The sequence below is a fragment of the Grampus griseus genome (assembly GCF_964374135.1).
Source record: "Grampus griseus genome assembly, chromosome: 16".
In the NCBI taxonomy this organism is placed as follows: Eukaryota; Metazoa; Chordata; class Mammalia; order Artiodactyla; family Delphinidae; genus Grampus; species Grampus griseus.
The window spans coordinates 4368832-4386057 of NC_139010.1; the positions used below are offsets into that span (position 1 = coordinate 4368832).

The 17226-nt window shown below is 53.0% G+C and overlaps 1 protein-coding gene across 2 annotated transcripts in view; it reads left to right on the forward strand.

Annotated features, from left to right (window-relative positions):
* The window catches only part of GALNT2 (polypeptide N-acetylgalactosaminyltransferase 2), a 181402-nt gene that overhangs the window by 105973 nt on the left and 58203 nt on the right, over positions 1-17226 (forward strand). For both annotated transcript variants that reach the window (XR_014297933.1, XM_082674349.1), the window contains exon 3: positions 10411-10564. Coding sequence is in view for 1 of the 2 variants with exons in the window: in XM_082674349.1 (XP_082530475.1) it covers positions 10411-10564 (154 nt within the window). In the remaining variant the exon portion in view is untranslated. The remainder of the gene's footprint in view (positions 1-10410; positions 10565-17226) is intronic.

The window sequence follows — 17226 nt, forward strand, 5'->3', positions numbered from 1 at the left end:
GAAGATCCCACATGCTGCGGAGCAACTAAGCCCATGCACCACAATTACGGAGCCTGCGCTCTAGAGCCCGCGAGCCACAACTACTGAAGCCTGTGTGCCTACAGCCCACAAGCCACAACTGCTGAGCCTGCATGCCACAACTACCAAAGCCCACGCACCTAGAGCCCACGCTCCTCAACAAGAAGCTACCCCAATGAGAAGCGCGTGCACCGCGATGAAGAGTAGTCCCCACTCGCCACAACTAGAGGAAGCCCACGCGCAGCCACGAAGACCCAATGCAGCCAAAAAAATAAATTAACAACAACAACAAAAAAAGCAAGCAGTATTCACACATAATTCGATCACCTCTAAATAACCACTCTTCTTCTCCCACTGCGGTTCCTCCGGCCTCGTCCTGAGCGTGCATCTGGGTGCACTCACCCCCGTGTCCGAGGTGAGCTGTCTCTGCAGCCTCTCGGTGCACCGGCCCCAGCACTGGAGGCTCCGAGTCCTAGACACCATCTCTGAGTCAGCTCCTGGGCCTTTGGGCCCCTCTGTCTGCTCGTCCATGTTATCCCGCCTTCAAAGTTCAGTTTTCTCATGGATTCTTTGAAAAAAATATCCAAGTCGTCTGCTAGATGGGTAACATTGCCAAAGACCTTGGGCATAACTGGGAAGTCTACCCACACATGTCCCTCTCTCCCGCAGTATCACCTCGGGGTTCTCCCCAGGTCTCGTGGAGCGCCCCCTCCACCTTCCTCCTGAGGCAGCGTGGCAAGGGCTGCAGGCAGCCCCTACCAGCTGCTTACATCGGGATTCTTACAGCTAAGATACCACACTGTTCTTTACCTGTTTCTTCTTAGGGTAATATGGCATTAACACCTTTTCACGTCCTTAAATATCTCCTACATTTAAAAAAAAATTTTGTTTATTTATTTATTTATGGCTATGTTGGGTCTTCGCTTCTGTGCGAGGGCTTTCTCTAGTTGTGGCAAGTGGGAGCCACTCTTCATCGCCGTGCGCGGGCCTCTCACTATCGCGGCCTCTCTTGTTGTGGAGCACAGGCTCCAGACGGGCAGGCTCAGTAATTGTGGCTCACGGGCCCAGTTGCTCCGCGGCACGTGGGATTTTCCCAGACCAGGGCTCGAACCCATGTCCCCTGCATCGGCAGGCAGATTCTCAACCACTGCGCCACCAGGGAAGCCCTCTCCTACATTTTGAATGACAGCAATGTATCCATTACTATAAGCTTATGGAACTTTTCCTATAGTATAGGACATATGCAGGGTTTCCAGCCAGTATCTTTATATGTAAGCCTTATAAATCTTTGTGTGTCCCTAATTATTTCCTTGAAACAAATTCCTAAAAGTGAAATTGCAGGGTCAATGGCAACGCATGTGTTTAAGGATTTTTTTATATTAATTGCCAAGTTGTCTTCTGAAGGGCACCAATCCCTTGCACCATAGCCAACATTAAAAACAAATCTTCCAGGACTTCCCTGGTGGCGCAGTGGTTAAGAATCCGCCCGCTAATGCAGGGGACATGGGTTCGAACCCTGGTCCGGGAAGATCCCACATGCCACGGAGCAACTAAGCCCGTGTGCCACAACTACTGAGCCTGCGCTCTAAAGCCCGCGAGCCACAACTCCTGAGCCCATGTGCTGCAACTACTGAAGCCCACGTGCCTAGAGCCCGTGCTCCGCAACGAGAAGCCACCGCAATGGGAAGCCCGCGCACCGCAACGAAGAGTAGCCCCCGCTCGCCTCAACTAGAGAAAGCCCGCGCAGCAACGAAGACCCAACGCAGCCATTCATTAATTAATTAATTTTAAAAAATCCAAAAAACAAGTATTCTGTTGTCCTTCCCCCATTCCAACGAGTAAGAAAGCAAAACCGAGGACTTAGATCAGGTCGGTAGCCGGAAAACGGGTGGAGCTCTTAAAAGAGCATGATTTTAGCTGGGTTAGTAGAAATATAGGGCCCAAAACAATTCCGGTAGCGTCCAGTGCCCTCCGTGCTGTCACCCACCCCTCCAATATTTCGTTCTGTTCTGGCCACAGGGTGTTCAGAGATGCTCGTAAGTTCGAGTCGGTCCAGATGATGGTGACTCAGATGGGCAGGAGGCTGGAAACAGCATCCAATGAGAGCACTTAAAATAAAATGGATGTTTTTACGGCGGGCCGAGAAGGGCGAAGTGGGATCGTGATGCCCAAATATTTGAAAAGGTGCCACAGAAGACGGGCTCTTCGTTTTCCTTTTATTTGAGACTCTGGAGAGTGGAAGTTGCAGGGTAGCAGCATTGCTGTAGAAGGGAACCAAGGCCTGGCTTCATGTGAGGGGTTTAGTGGGGAGATTTTCACACGTGCATCCCTGGGGCCTTCTGCCTCCAGCGTTGAAGAGAGGCCCCACGCCCTCCATCCAGACTGCACTGGGCCGGGGCGGGGCGGGGGGGCGGGTGCGCTGGGGAAGGAGTGGGACCTGCATTGTGACGCTGCTCTTTGGTGCTTGGTTGCAGTCCCACCCACTTCAGAGTGAGTTGTCATCCGCAGTGGGAGGAACACGGCTTTGGGAAGAGAGAGACCTGCGTTTGACTTGTGGTTCCATCTTTTTTTTTTTTTTTTTTTAATATTTATTTGGCTGCACCGGGTCTTACTTGTGGCACACGGGATCTTCGTTGCCATGTGAGGGATGTTTTTAGTTGAGGCTCTCAGCTGCGGCATGTGGGATCTAGTTCCCTGACCAGGGATTGAACCCAGGTCCCCTGCGTTGGGAGTGCGGAGTCTTAACCATTGGACCACAAGGGAAGTCCCATGGTTCCATCATTTTAGTTTAACTTCCAAGTCTCACTTGCCCAGTTAGTACAATGGAAACAGTAGTGGTCACATGTACTTTGCAGGGTGTTGCTGTACTCCGTTCGGTCTGTATGCAGCGCCTGTCCTGTGGGCGCTGGTTAGCGACGCCCTCTTTCTGTCCTCCTGCCTTTCAAGTATCAGCCCCAATTCTACGTAGTAGGTTCACTCTGATATTTTTATTAATATTTGGGATGAAAAACCATGTACAACAAACTAAATTTATTGTGTTTAGACACTATCACACATAGAGGCAGAGAGAGGAGTTTCTATTTAAAATTTGAAAAAGAAGTATGTATAGGAAGATTCCATCATTTCAAGGCAGGTGTAGATCTCATAATGCAAATCAGACTCTTCCATGGTGGGTTTTAGTTATTTTGACAGCACAAAGAATTTTAAATAAGTTGAGTATTTACCCTATAGCGTCTGATTTTTTTCTTGTATTTTCTTCTAACTAGCTTTTAATCACTCCTTTGAATTTTCTATTTTTTCATCCTTAGAAATGAGTTGTGTAGGATCCCTTATTTCAGGAGACAGTTTCTCACAGGTGAACAAGCCTGTCACACCAGCTATCCAGTGACACATAATAAAGTATTATTTACATATCTTTGTTACTGAAACGGATACATTCGTCTGTAATCCCGGCCTCGCCCTGGTCTTCTCTGTTTTGGTGTAGCATTATGACCTCCTAGAGGAAGAATATGAGGCTTTTTTTTCCTTTTAAGCATAGTAAAATTACATTCAATCTGAGATCAGCTGAGAGGCTCCACTAAGTCGGAGGGCTTTGTCCTGTGATTTAGAATTCATTCTCTTTCCCTCCTCAGCCCCTTTCCCGGAAGAGGCTCGCTGTTTCACACAGGCTAGCTTTCGGCTTGTTCAAGCCGTCCTTCCCGGGGAGGACTTGAGTGAAGATCTGCAGGCTGGCTGTGCTGCCCCGTCCCCTGGCTGGAGGGACCCCAACATCGGGGCCCTCCCTGCCCCTCGTGCACCTGTGGGTGTGGTCAACAAGGCTGCCCTCGGCGGGTGTGTCAGCAGAGGGTCCTGGTCCCCCAAAGCACTGTCACACCTGAGCGGTCTCTAATCTGAAGACCACGTGTGTCTTGGTGTTGCCATATGTTCTGTGGGGTTAATCCTCTGAACGTTCATTTTCATAGATTTACATCGTTTCTTTAAATATGAGGTTTAGTAAAAATGAAAATTTTAAGAAAGAGACGATGGTGTTTGGAAATGTTTAAACTTATTTTAAAGTTAATTGAACAAGTCGTCCAAAGGCAAGCAGTTTCTTGAACATAAAAGCGTCTTTTCTAAGAGGTAATTGGAGGATTGGGTATTAGGAGCCTAGAATGAGCTTTCCCATGGCAGTGATGTCCTGAGTGGCACCTAGGACCCTGCGTGAGCCAGCCTTGCCCTGAACCCACAGGGCACAGAGCTGGGGCCCCCGACCTCTGCGCCCTGTGCAGGCTCCATGGACCATGCGTGGTGGTGATTCCCGGCTGGCCTCTGCTCCAGGGATGCTGTGCTGTTCTGCAGTCTGGTTAAGAGGGGCAGAAGGGGAAATCCCAAAACTCCACTAGGAAGCAAAAGATGCTGGGAAGACAGATGTAACTCAGGGCCTGGTGGGTGGATAAGGGGAGAGAGAAGAGACTCTGGGTTCCAGAAAGTACGTGCAAAGGCTTGTGAGGGACAGCAGGGGTGACAGAGGAAGAATGTTAGTGGCCAAGTAAGTCGGAGATGGGAAAGGAAGAAAAGAAGAATTGCTGGGCCAGGGAGCTGCAGGTGGTGAGGGCGGGGCGGCCAGCGGACAGGTGTGTGTCCCGCGGAGGGGACCACGGCAGGAGTGGCAGGAAGCCGTCTTCCCAGCCCCCACCTTTCTCCTGGTCCTGGCGCTTTTCTCCCAGAGGCAGCTACCCCGGGCCCCGGCTTCTCCCTGCCTCTGGACGCTGTGTGTCTTGGCTGGAGGGCCGGAGCGGCTGCACCGCGCCCTTTACTGCTGCCCGCCTGGACGGCTCGGGGCCGCTGGGTGAGGAGCTCCCATCAGAGACCAGATGAGCAGAAGAGGAGGCCAGAGTGACCGCGGGGCCCTGGGTCTCTGGGTGCATCCACAGAACTATCGGAGGCTGTATGGGATGCCGAGGTCGGACGTGGGCTTTGCAGGGTGTGGTTTTAAACAGTCATTAAACGTGTGCTGTGCGGCGGGTTCCAGCCCTGTCAGCTCCGGAGAAGCAGAGAACTGGGGGTGGTTGGTCCCCGAGCAGGTGACCGTGCGGGGGAGGTGCTTGGGGCCAGCAGGGGGGGGCAGAGGGTGGGGTGACAGGCTGAGTCGTCGTCCAGCCCGCCCCACCCCCACCCCCTCCCCCGGCAGGAGGCAGAGGAAGCCGAGCTGATCTCCGGCCTCTCCATCTAGACCTTGATGTCCAGACTGGAAAGCCTGCAGCGATTCTGTTAGGAGAATATTGAAGGCTGAGCGGCTGAAGAGACCTCAGATGCTTTAAATGAATGCGTCTCCGAGTCCAGACCGTAAGCAGACAGGGCACGTGGTTCCTGGGGACCGCTGAGCGGGTGAGGTGCCGGCAGAGCAGGGCAAACAGCAGTTGGAGGTGAGCCTCGCCAGGATTTTGGGTTAGTTATTAGATGGAGGAGCGGTAAACCCTGTGAGGCCCTGCGACGATAGGTGTGTGAGAAAACCGTTGTGAGGATGGAGCAGCGTGTGAGGAAGGCCCTGGGGAGGGGCTGCAGCTGGGGATGCCAGGGAGGCTTCCTGGAGGAGGTGGCCGCCCTGGGAGGCTGCTGGCAGCTGGCAGAGCGGAGTAAGTGCGTTAAAACCAAACAGCCCTGGGCTTCCCTGGTGGTGCAGTGGTTGAGAGTCCGCCTGCCGATGCAGGGGACACGGGTTCGTTCCCCGGTCCGGGAGGATCCCTCATGCCGCGGAGCGGCTGGGCCTGTGAGCCATGGCCACTGAGCCTGCGCGTCCGGAGCCTGTGCTCCGCAACGGGAGAGGCCACAGCAGTGAGAGGCCCACGTACTGCAAAAAAAAACCCCAAAAAACAAAAACCAAACAGCCCTGCCTTCTAGTGTCGCAGTTTCGCCTGGGCTCTGCGTGGATGGTGGGTCAGGGAGGGTTTAGTAAGAGCTCACAGGCCTCGCCCCGTGGAGGGCCGAGGGGCGAGGCTGGCCAGAATGGTGATCAGATCTCTGTCATTAACGTTCACAGAGCCAGAGGTCCTGTCCCTGGGGCCCGGGTTCTGCGGTGGCTCCTGGCTAAGGGGACGGGAGGCCGGCTTGAGAGGGCGCCATTTAGAAAAAGCCTGTAAACCAGTGGAAGGAGGTCTAGGGCCCACGTCCAGCGCGTTCGAGAACAGTCCTCAGGTGTGGGTATCAGCAGCGGGAGACCACGTGTGGGAGCCGGGACTTCTTCCGAGAGATGCGCTTCCCCACGATAAGCCCGGGCCGAGGGCAAAGCAGGAGGCTGGTCCTTGCCCGTCAGGAGCCCCTTCCTGACTCTGGGAGAAATGGAGCCACAGGGCCATCAGGGGACGATCTTGGCCTCGAAGGGTGGTTGGCGGGGGGGACTTGGGCGGCCACGGGTGTCTGTGGAAGGGGCTGGGAGGCTGCCTTAGGGCTGTCAGTGGGGTGGGGGGTGTCAGCCTGATGGAACCATCAGGAAGCCTCACCTTCGTACAGAACCAGAGGTGTCAACACTCAGGGTCACACAGTCCCTCTTTCAGCTTCACAGACCACGTCTAGGAAGGCCTGTCTTCGAGAAATGAATCTCCTCGCAAAGACCTTCAGGGCCTAGTGTAAGAAGCGAGCGGTTTCCACAGCCCTCCTCAGGGTGGAGGTCCCTTCCTCCCCTCCTGTTGTTTCAGCACCTGTTCTCTTTTCCTGTCATCTCGGTGATGAAGCTGGCTTCTGTCTTCTCATGAGAAGTTTCATATCTGGGGGGTATTTTCCATCCACTGCTTCTGCTTAGCCAAGTCCATTTTCACTAGATTTTCGTGTATTTTTTGGAAACTCTTATTCTAATGCTCTTTCTAAGATTTTAAAGAGGTGATAAAAATACAAGACGTTTTATAAGTGTCGTATTTAAAAAAGTCACTATATTCAGACGCGGTATCTACAGTTTTGATGGTTTCTCTCCAGCCTCTGACTTGCTGCTTCCCTTCCCTCCTGGGGTTGGACCCAGGCATACATTCCCTCTGAGAACCCTGCTCTCGCTGCTTTTTCCTGACTCTGCTCCAACCCTAGCAATTCTGTGTAAATAACTGAGATCTATAATGGTTCTTTAGCCCGGTGGGTCTGACCCATTATTAGACTGTGGAGCCAGTTTTATGAGTCACACCCACATAAAACAATAGAATATTATGTGTTCACATGTAGCGAGGGGAAAACCTTCGTTTCAGCTGTGTGTGCGTTTACAGCATGACGTCCGGGCCACGATGTGAGATGTATGTCATAGTCGAACATTTTTGAAAGTCCCTGCTGTGCTCTAACATATCACTAAGCTATAAAGTCATTTATAATCTGTCTCCAGTAAAATGGTGTGTGCCTTGGGAAATTAACTGTCACCGGGTCAGGCAGGGCCCCCAGGAGTGCTATAGAGGATGTCATGTCAGAGGGCAGGGGTCACTGTGAGGTGCCTCTGCTGGGGGGTGCATTTCTGGGAGGTTGAAGAAAGATGTGTTTCTGTGAAGTCACGGAGGGCTTCTTCTCCACTGCATTGCTGGCTGCTGAGCTATCAGCTCAGATGCTCCTTCCCCAGGAGGCTTTCCCCTCCCGGCACCCCCTTTCCGTCCAGACCGGGCTCCTCTGTTAGGTGCTTCCGTAGAACTAACTACAGTCCTCACCATCTGAGCACTTAGCTCAGGCTTCAGTGGTGCAGTTTTACCATGGTCATTATCTTCTTGTCTATTGCAGCCCCCCCCAGTCTCCCAGAGCGTGACCGCCACAGGTGGGCATCAGCTCTGTGTTTGCTGTTGTACCCGCAGGAGCCAATGAGATACCTAGCGTGTGGTCGACACTTAGTACACAACAATGGCTTGGGGCTGAGGCAGGGAAAACCCCAGCCCCAGAGCGGATTGACATGAGGCATCCATGAAACCCTGTGCCGCCTTATTGCAGAAAGGGGTCGGGGGTCTGATGGCACAAAGAGATTGAAGGTCCAGGAGCTCGCCAGAGGCCTTACCCCCCACCCCCACACACAGACCCCGACGACCAGCCCTCTTCCTGCTGACCCCATTTCTCCACGCGAGAAGCAGAACTAGAGACGAGCATCTCTTGGGTGACGGTCCTTCCTCTGGCCTTGGATGGGGCGACGTAGTTCCAAGTTCTTTGTGGCAGTGAAGAGTTTTCAGGCCATTAAACAAATCCGCGGGAGCCGCTCATCTGGATTCCGTGGTCGGCGCAGCTGGGGTGGATTCTGGCCGAGGCTCCTGCTTCACGTAGCCTGTGAGGGGTGAGGTCATGCAGTGAGAAGGGTTTGGTGTGCTGAGCACGGGGTGAAGGCAGAGAGGTGGGGAGAGTGGATGGTCCATCGGTATCTCTAGGGCTGTCAGCGTGGAAAACGTGTGCTGGAAACATTTCATCTTAGATGGAAGAGAATGCGGCAAGCGGGCCAGCTCCCGTAGCCTGGGAGCTCGTGGGTTTTGGAATTGCTTTCCTATTTGAGAGGCTGGACCTTTGTGACCCTGAGCATCATTTCCATGGCAACCAGCTGTGATGAGATGGGGGTTTTGACCTCGCAGGACAGTTGTAACAAGAAAGCGGATGGGCTTTGAGATAGAAAGTTTCCTTACGACCTGGAACAAATCGCAGGTGACTTGGATCTCAATTTCCTCATCTCTGAAATAGAGAAAGGAACATGGCATTCTTTTGATGGTGTGCGGAGGGGCCTTTGTTGGGCAAGCACGCCTGTAGGTACACACGCTAGTGTCATGACTCACTGTTGATCTTAACCAAACGCCCAGCATTTGACGCGCTGCAGAAGGGGCCCTGCCCCACCCTGGGGCCTTGGTGCGGTGGCTCCCGTGCTCTTCCCCAGGGCTACAGGGCCACCCTCCCTCGTGAGGGCATCTCTCAGTCAGACCAGCCCTTGCAGAACAGCAGCCCCCAGCTGCCCGCCCCTTGGCCTCCTGTTTCTCTGTTTCGTCACGGCACTGTGACCACTAGAGCGTTACCACTTCAAGGGGACAGGGGTTGTTCTTACTGTTTTTCTTTCCCTTTCTTTTTTTTTTATCTTTTAATTTGGTTTGAGTTTGCACATCTACTGAATTGGCATATTAAATCCTCATGAAAAATCTTTTTTCATTTTATGTATTTATTTATTTTTAGGAAACTTAAGTTTTAAAGAATGAATAACTTGCCCAAGGTCATAGAGGTAGCAAGTGATAAACAGATTTCAACCCGGGGTGGGGCAGGTGGACAGTTAAGTCCCAGCTCTGTTTGGTCTCGAGTCGCTCTTTCCTCCCGCTGTTCTCCCTCTGAGTATCGGTGCATTTGCTCGTCTCTCTGCCTTCTCACGCCCGGGCTTGTCCAGGCTCACCCCACCGCGCAGTGCCCTTCCCTCCAGATCCCAGGCTACACCAGCACTGCCCCTACCCAACCCTGGCACAAACTTCCCGGCCAGTGCGTGTTCTTGGAGAACCCTGTGCTGGGTCCTGGAGCCGCAACAGCTAATCCAGGCAGTGGAGTCAAGGTAACGTATGTGTGGCCAGCCCAGACTACATCGGTGTCCGTCCCCTCCTGCTGAGGACATGAGTGTGATCAGGGTGAGCATGCCAGGGTGTGAGCATTCCAGGCCATGTGTGTCCCAGGACATGAGTGTGCAAGGATGTGACCGTGCAGGATGTGTGTGCCAGGGTGTGAATGTGATCAGGGTGAGCGTGCCAGGGTGTGAGCATTCCAGGGCGTGTGTGTCCCAGGACATGAGTGTACAAGGATGTGACCGTGTAGGGGGTGTGTGCCAGGGCGTGAGTGTGCCAGGGTGTGAATGTGCTAAGATGTGAGGCTGCCAGGGCGTGTGTGTCCCAGGACGTCAGTGTGCCAGAAAAGGCTTCACGTACCATGTCAAGGGGTCGATGTGGCAGTGGCTGCAGGAAGTACCTCTGAGGAGGTCTCTCCGGGGTTGTTTTGGTGTCCTGTTCTTTGGGGGTGTTATTTTTGTGTAAACACTTATTTTGTGCCGCCTGGTGTCACACGATGGGGTGCCTTACTTTCATTTGTTCAGGATCTTTGTCACCGTGTCTGAGGTGCTTTTTGGCATTACTGTAATCCCTGGAAAGGTGGGACAAGCAGAGCGTATCTCCTTTTGTACGGAGTGTCAGTGATGCCATTCTCAGGGATACTTTGATTGGCGTAGAATTCTGTTCAGGGACAAATACTCGAAGTCTTGGTTTTAACTTTCACGCTGCAAACTGTTGCCAGTTTACAGGCATGATGCTGCCTGCTCTCAGGTGGTTTGCTGGTTAGAACTGCCAGCAGCGGCAGCCCTGGCGCTGTTCCTTGAAGTCGCACTGACGCGTGGCCTTGGGGCCGAGCGCTCTGCTCCCTCGTGCCCTCGTCCCACACCCTGTGCTCTGCTCCTTGCAGGGAAAGTGCGATGGCGGGACTTTAACCAGGAGGCTTACGTTGGCGGGACGATGGTCCGCTCCGGGCAGGACCCCTATGCCCGCAACAAGTTCAACCAAGTGGAGAGCGATAAGCTGCAGATGGACAGAGCCGTCCCCGACACCAGGCATGACCAGTAAGTGTCAGCCCGCGGCCAGGCGCCACCCTGGCCACTTCCTACCTCACAGTGAGTAGCTTCCCCCGGGATGCTCCTTTTTTCTGTTGCTCTGCAAAACAGCATGTGCCGTGTCTTTATGGGGCCGGAAAACTAGGAAAATTCCGAGGCACATGGTAAAGGAACTTCACCCGCAGGATGTGAAAGGGCTCCTTCGGGCCAGGTTCCAGTCCTCACGACGCGCCCGGCATGTCCAGAGGCCGCAGGCTGCTGGTCAGAGCATGAGAGTCACCAAGGGAAAGTGGTGTGACTGCCCTCCTCTGTACTGGTCCCTCGTTGTTTTTAAAATCCATTCACAAAATAGTTTTGCATCGTTCACAAGCTCAATGGGAGGAAGTGCTAAAGTCTTGCTTACTGGGAAGCTTTCGTTGGGAATGTTCTAGAGACCAGAAAGGGGAAAGAAACAGCCCCGCAGGGTCGATGTTAAACTAAGCAGAACTCAGAGGCGGGGGCCCGGGGCCACCTCCCCACTTGGAGTGCTGGGGCTGGTGGGAGGCTCTGCTCTATGTCCTTCCCTAGATTCCTCGGGGACCTGGGGGTTCTCAGGCCTGCAGACGCTCAAATGTGCATCTGTCACCACTGACTAGGAAAGTGATAGCATGACCCTCACTGCCACTCTGTACCTCTGAACCTTGCTGGTAACGATCTTTGATTGGGAGGCGTCCACAGTGGGGTCCTTAGACGGTTAGTCTTGTCGTATTAAAAAACAAGGAGCCGCATTTGGAGGGCAGCTGTTGCCCTGGGTGCCGCTAGGCCTTCCTGCACACCTGGCTACTTGTAGAGCCCTTCATCCATCACATAAAGGTATGTGGATGCCACGTCCACCGCAACTGAGACGCTGCACTCGGGTCCCAGGATTCCAGCCAGAGAAGCCTCCCCTGCTCTGGCGGATGGGGAGGTGACAGGGTGGCAGGAAGTGAGGGGGCAGCACTGCCCTTGGACAGTCTGCTCCAGTCCAGCACGTTCAGGGCACCCGGGTGACGGAAGTCCAGGTGAGTCCTGAGCTGGAGGCATCTGGGCAGGAGGCCAGCAACTGGGCCGTGACAGGCAGCCCTGGTCCCCCAGAGGGCCAGCCGGGTCCCATTTCTCTGGGTGTGAGTTCCCGGGAATGAGGGGCAGGTGAGCTGAAGAGAGACAAGAGCGACCAAGCTCCCCGTGAACACGTGTTGACGCTTGGCTTTGTTTTCTAAGTTAGATAGCACGCCTTGAAAGAGGATTTTCCTCTTGTGCTTTCAGGGGAACTTCGTAACCGTGTAAGCACCACCTAACCACATAGGCGCTGTCTCCCTGCCCTTACCAAGCTTTTGGCGGGGTGTAGTCAGCTCTGTGTACCCAGAACAGCTCACAGGTGTGTGGAATTACAGTTCTTTCAGACTCAGGATGTGTGTGTGTGTGTGTGTGTGTGTGTGTGTGTGTGTGTGTGTGTGTGTGTGTGTGTGTGTGTGTGAGAGAGAGAGAGAGAGAGAGATATAATATGTGAAACATATGATTGATAATATAAACATATATATTGCACATGATACTAAGAATCTCATCATTTTTCTGAATCCAGCCCAGAAGATTGTCTTTGCTTAATATTCCCTGTAACCCATTAATTTATATTTAAGGCAGCTTTGCTCGGCCCCTGTGCCAGGCTGCTGCTTCAAGTCAGCCCGGGTAACTGGTAAACACCCATGTGGAATAGGGGTTGCTGAGCAGGGGTCCAGGGACCGCGCGGGCTCCGGGAGAGTCCTGAAGCCGCCTGCACGTCACGGGAGGGTCTCAGACGCACGCGTACCCGCCACCCTCATCCCCAGGCTCGTGGGCCCACCACAGCCAGTCTGTGCCAGCCGCTCCCCGCAGCTCATGGACGGGACACGAAGGTTGTCCTTGCTGCACGGAGAGCAATGTCCATAACTTGCCTGGTGGTGACGAGCAATGGCTGAAGGCCACAAAGGGCCAGCGTGGCTTTTCAGAGGGGCTTGGCCTAAACTCAGGAGCAGGTTCAGGTTCTAGCAGAATCTAGCTCAAAAACCGTGCCTGGGGCTCCCCTGGTGGCGCAGTGGTTGAGCGTCCGCCTGCCGATGCAGGGGACGCGGGTTCGTGCCCCGGTCTGGGAAGATCCCACATGTCGCGGAGCGGCTGGGCCCGTGAGCCATGGCCGCGGAGCCTGTGCTCCGCAACGGGAGAGACCACAACAGTGAGAGGCCTGTGTACCGCAAAAACAAACAAACAAACAAACAAAAATCGTACCTGGCGACTGGAATTGACCTCTTTGAATTACATCTCCGTGAGATGGTGTGGGTTTCACCTCACTGGTTTAAGAGCTGTTTTCCTGCTGTGACCTTCCCTCAGAGCTGAGAGAAAAGGGTGTCCTTTCTGATGGCTCATCAACGTGTGGGCCGGGGTTCTGTCTCCATTGCAAGTCCCTTAAGTGTCCTCAAAACTATATATATATATATTTTTTTTTTTCAGTTTTTGAAATACGAGTTTGTCCAAACAGATGTTTGAATATTAATCCCGCAGTGGGCTGTGTTTTACGTGGCTTTAATTTTAGTTCCAGCTACTGTGTCACGTTCATTTGCATGTGTGAAAGTAGCAGCTGGGATGCCTTCCACGTTTTTTGGGTTTGGGCTAAATTAAAATCTCCCCAAAGTCAATTTGATGCCTGGAACTGAGGCCATGTCTGTCTTCAAAGTATCAGCTTTAGAACAACCAATATTATTGACTGTCAGTTTCAGGAGGTCAAGTTACTTCTCTGCATCCATCCCGTCTCCTTCCATATCTAACAGGGCTGTTAAAGTGTGTGACCTTCCTATCTAAATACAGTAGTTTTGGGCTCTGCAGTATCTCTCTTTCTATAGACCGATGGACATGCTTGCCCAGTAGAGTTCAGTCTTCACTTGTGATAAATCTGACAGCAGTGCAGGTGGAGGTTAATTAAGAACAAGGGATTTGGAGTCATACAGACCTCGGTCGCAATCGGGACTCTCCAGTTCCTGATCCTGCGGCCTTTGTCTTTCATGAGGCGCTGTAACATGATGACGTCTGGTCTCGCTACCGTGAGGGTTAAAGAAATGTTCCCAAGGGCTGTCTCCTCCTCCCCTGAGATTTTGTTCCAGACCCTCCCTTGACCTCCTGCCCTAGGAGTGAGGCCCAGGCCCCAGCATCTCCCTACCTGATCCTTCTCCATGACCCTTATCACCGCCTACACAGCACGTGTCTTACCTATTTACACGATCATTTGAATGTACTCATTAGAGCAGTGGGCTACACCCGGGCTTGTTATTCGGCCACCTCCCGGCACTTGGTAAACTCAGTATTTGTTGAGTGAATTGCCTAGCCCAGTGGCCAGTGTATGGTGAGTGCCCTGTGAATCACTAATAATATGAAGAGTCATAAAAGAACAAAGGCGGATGAAAGGGAGATCTCTAAGCAGTACGGGGGGTCAGAGGAACCCCCAAGGTGAGTCTTCTGTGTCGGGTTCTCCCAGGACTGGAAAGTGACACGGTTACTTACAATCTGCCCCTTCTTCACTGTCTTCCGGGGTAGATGCAAGGAATCAGGTTCAGAGCCTTGCAGACAAACAGACAAAAACCCCATACTTTGGGGTTATGCTCTGTTTACCTTTTTTTAAGTATATAACAAAGAATGTGCCAAGAAAAAGTATTTACGTGAAGGAGGAAGCATAGAAAAGCCTTCTGTGAGTGAAATACTTGATATGACATGCAGGAATTCTTAGAGTCTCTTAGAAATTAGAAAGACAGTAGCCCACCCTAGTCTTGAAAGTACAGTTGAGAAGTCAAAAAGAAAAAAGAAAAAAAAAAAGATTTTCTACCTCATTTAATGTTATTTGAAATTTCAAATAAATTATCAAGACTTAAAAGCAAATTAAACCAATGGGAATTTAGAAGGTGCCTTTTCAGACAGCTTGTTTCTCCCCGCCTCACCTTTGGAAGCTGTTGTTACTGTCCTGGCAAAAGGTAATGGGACTCAGCATCGAAGGTGGGAGTCGGTCACACCTGGGCGTATTCTGAAGGCAGGGCCAACAGGATGGGCTGATGGGTAGACGAGGAAGGTGGCTCGGAGCGAGGCCCCTCGTGAGACGGAGGAGCTGTGGGCGAGCAGGTCTAGGGGACACGTCAGAGGGTGAAATCCAGACACGTTAAGTCCAAGGTGCATTCAGCATCTAAGGTGGGCAGACCTGCTGTGTAGGTGTTTGGAAATGTGTCAGGAGAAAGGTCTTAGTGGGGATGTGAGTTTGGGAACGCTCAGTGCACAGGTGGTACTTAAAGCCATGATGTGGGGCATCATCCCCCAGGCAATGAAGAGAGACAGGGAGGAGAGCGGCCCAGGACCAGCTCTGGATGCTCCAACACTGAGAGTGAATTTAAAGCCAGGCTGACCTGGAGTCCAGTCCAACATTGCAGGGGCTCAGACCTCACGCGGTGCCGAGCCCCGGCAGAGATGCTGTGCTGCCTTTTTAGAGCAGAGCTGTCGTGAGGGGAGGGTCGTCTCCCTGCTAAAGCCTTTCCAGAATCCGGCTCAGAAGGGTTTTGTGCTGTGTTCTGTTTTCTGGTGTTCTGTTTGTCCAGAGTTGCGTCTGATGGGGAAGTGAAGCGTAGAAGTGGGGCGGAGCCCGGGGGGTTTACGGAACATCGTTCTGTCTGCGGGGGAGAGCTCCCGCTGGTTTACTTTAAAATTGTTTATGTAAATAAAATCGAATAAACCCTTGGGGGAGAAACATTATCTTGTTTTCTTCTCTCCCCCGTCAGCCAGCCCTGTTCGTTTTCATTTACTTATGTATTAAGTCCCTTAAAAATGAGAACCACTTGGTCAAGAAACAGATTTCCTTCGGCTTTCAAAAGTTAAATCGTTAGAGAGTTCCATCTTTTCCCTTTTCTCACGAAATTAAAAATGAAGGGTTTTGAAACATCTTTGTGCCTAAAACTGAAGTACTGCTCCTGAGACCAGAGCTGCCTCAATCAACCACGACCCCACGAGGGTCCTTCTCTGGGAGAGGACTTGGTGCAATTCCCACACCTGGTGGGTTTATCCGGCAGCCTTTCCATCAAGGACATGTTGTGTTGACTCAGCTTATAAATTACAGTCATAAGGTTTTGTTTTGTTTCCTTGAAAAGAATCACTAAAGGACTCTGTTTTGACCAGTTTTTTAAATGTCTGGCTTTAATTCCGCCCAAACAGAGATCAGAACTCGTGAGGGGCTGGGTTGTTTTTTTTTTCTCTCCTTTTCTTTTGTTTTTTAGAAGATGTCATCCAGCGGGCAGGCCCTTCAGTAATGGGCTGTGCTGGTTGCTCCGGTGGAGCGTCCGGGTGGATGTCGGTTGTCTTAGGAGAGCAGCTCATCAGGATGAAGGGCTGTAAGAGGGATGCCGTCCAGGCTCTTCACTGTTCCTTGGGAAGAGTAAACATTGTTGAGGCCAAGGGAAAGTTCTCAACGTAAACTCAGCAGCTTGGCGTGAAGCTTTGAAGGCCATTATTGTGAGATTCTGCTTTATTTTTAGGAGAGCAGGTCTGGGGGAGGAAGAGGAAGCCCAGCTCCGAAGGGCGTCTCCGCTTCTTGTCAGCGGGGTGCCGGAGGGGCTCTCATTTTGGGGGCCGAGAGCCTTGTTTGCTCGTTACATTTTTCTTACGGAAGTCGTGTTTCATGAGCACGCACAACCAAGCCTCCGGCGTGGCCGCTGCCCCACCTGCTCCCCATTCGAAGGGCCAGCCGGGGGCCTGGCGGACCCGCTCCGAGCCCATGGGGCCCTGTGGGCAGGGTCCTGGTCGGCGGGGCTGGCGCTCCGGAGCGGGGCCTGCTGCTTGCTCTGGGCTTTGCTGGCCTCGGAGGCATCTTGGCTGTCGGGGCAGTGGGTTGGCTGTGGCGTGACAGCGAGCCTTAAACGCCTGTTCCACAATGACCACAGCCACGCACTGTCGGACACTGGGTGGTGTCCTGGCCTGCGCTCAGCTTTTATGTGCTTTCACTGTATTCAGTCAGCGGAGGCTCCTTCGGAGTCAGCAGGGAGATTCTTCTCTGGGTGACATCGCACGCCAGTCCCCAGAGGCCCCCGACTGCGGAGCCCACGTCCGGGAGGGCAGCTCAGGCAGGGTGGCCCCAGCCTGCTGGGCAGAGGCAGGTGAGATGGCCCGAGGCCCCTGTCCAGGCGCCCCTCTGTGTCTGGAGCCCTTCCCCAGGAGTCCTGGACGTTACTGTCATTGTGACATGTGCTTTATCCCGGTCCATACGGCAGGTGGGAGAGCCGGGCCACCGCTGGGGCGTGGGACCACCTGCCTGAGGTCTCACAGGGAGGAGAGGGAAGGAGGGTTGGAGCTCTCGGTGGCCAGGTTCCTGCTGACAGTTGTACGTTCTAGACGTAGCGCCTCGCCGTCCGCTCTGCACAAGTGTCTTGTCTGCTCCCAGTTTTCAGGCAGGAGTCTTCGGCATGAGGCCCAAAGGCACCCAGAAAGCAAGAAGGCCTGGGTGTTGGTAGCTTGCAGCCAAACTCCTGAGAAATTGTGTTCCCAGCTGACCACATGCGGACAGAATCCCGAGATACTGAGAAGAACCGAGGCTTTTGTTCCTCTTTTTCCCGCCTCAGGTTCTCTAGGGCAGTGTAATGGCAGAATGTGCTGTTTCC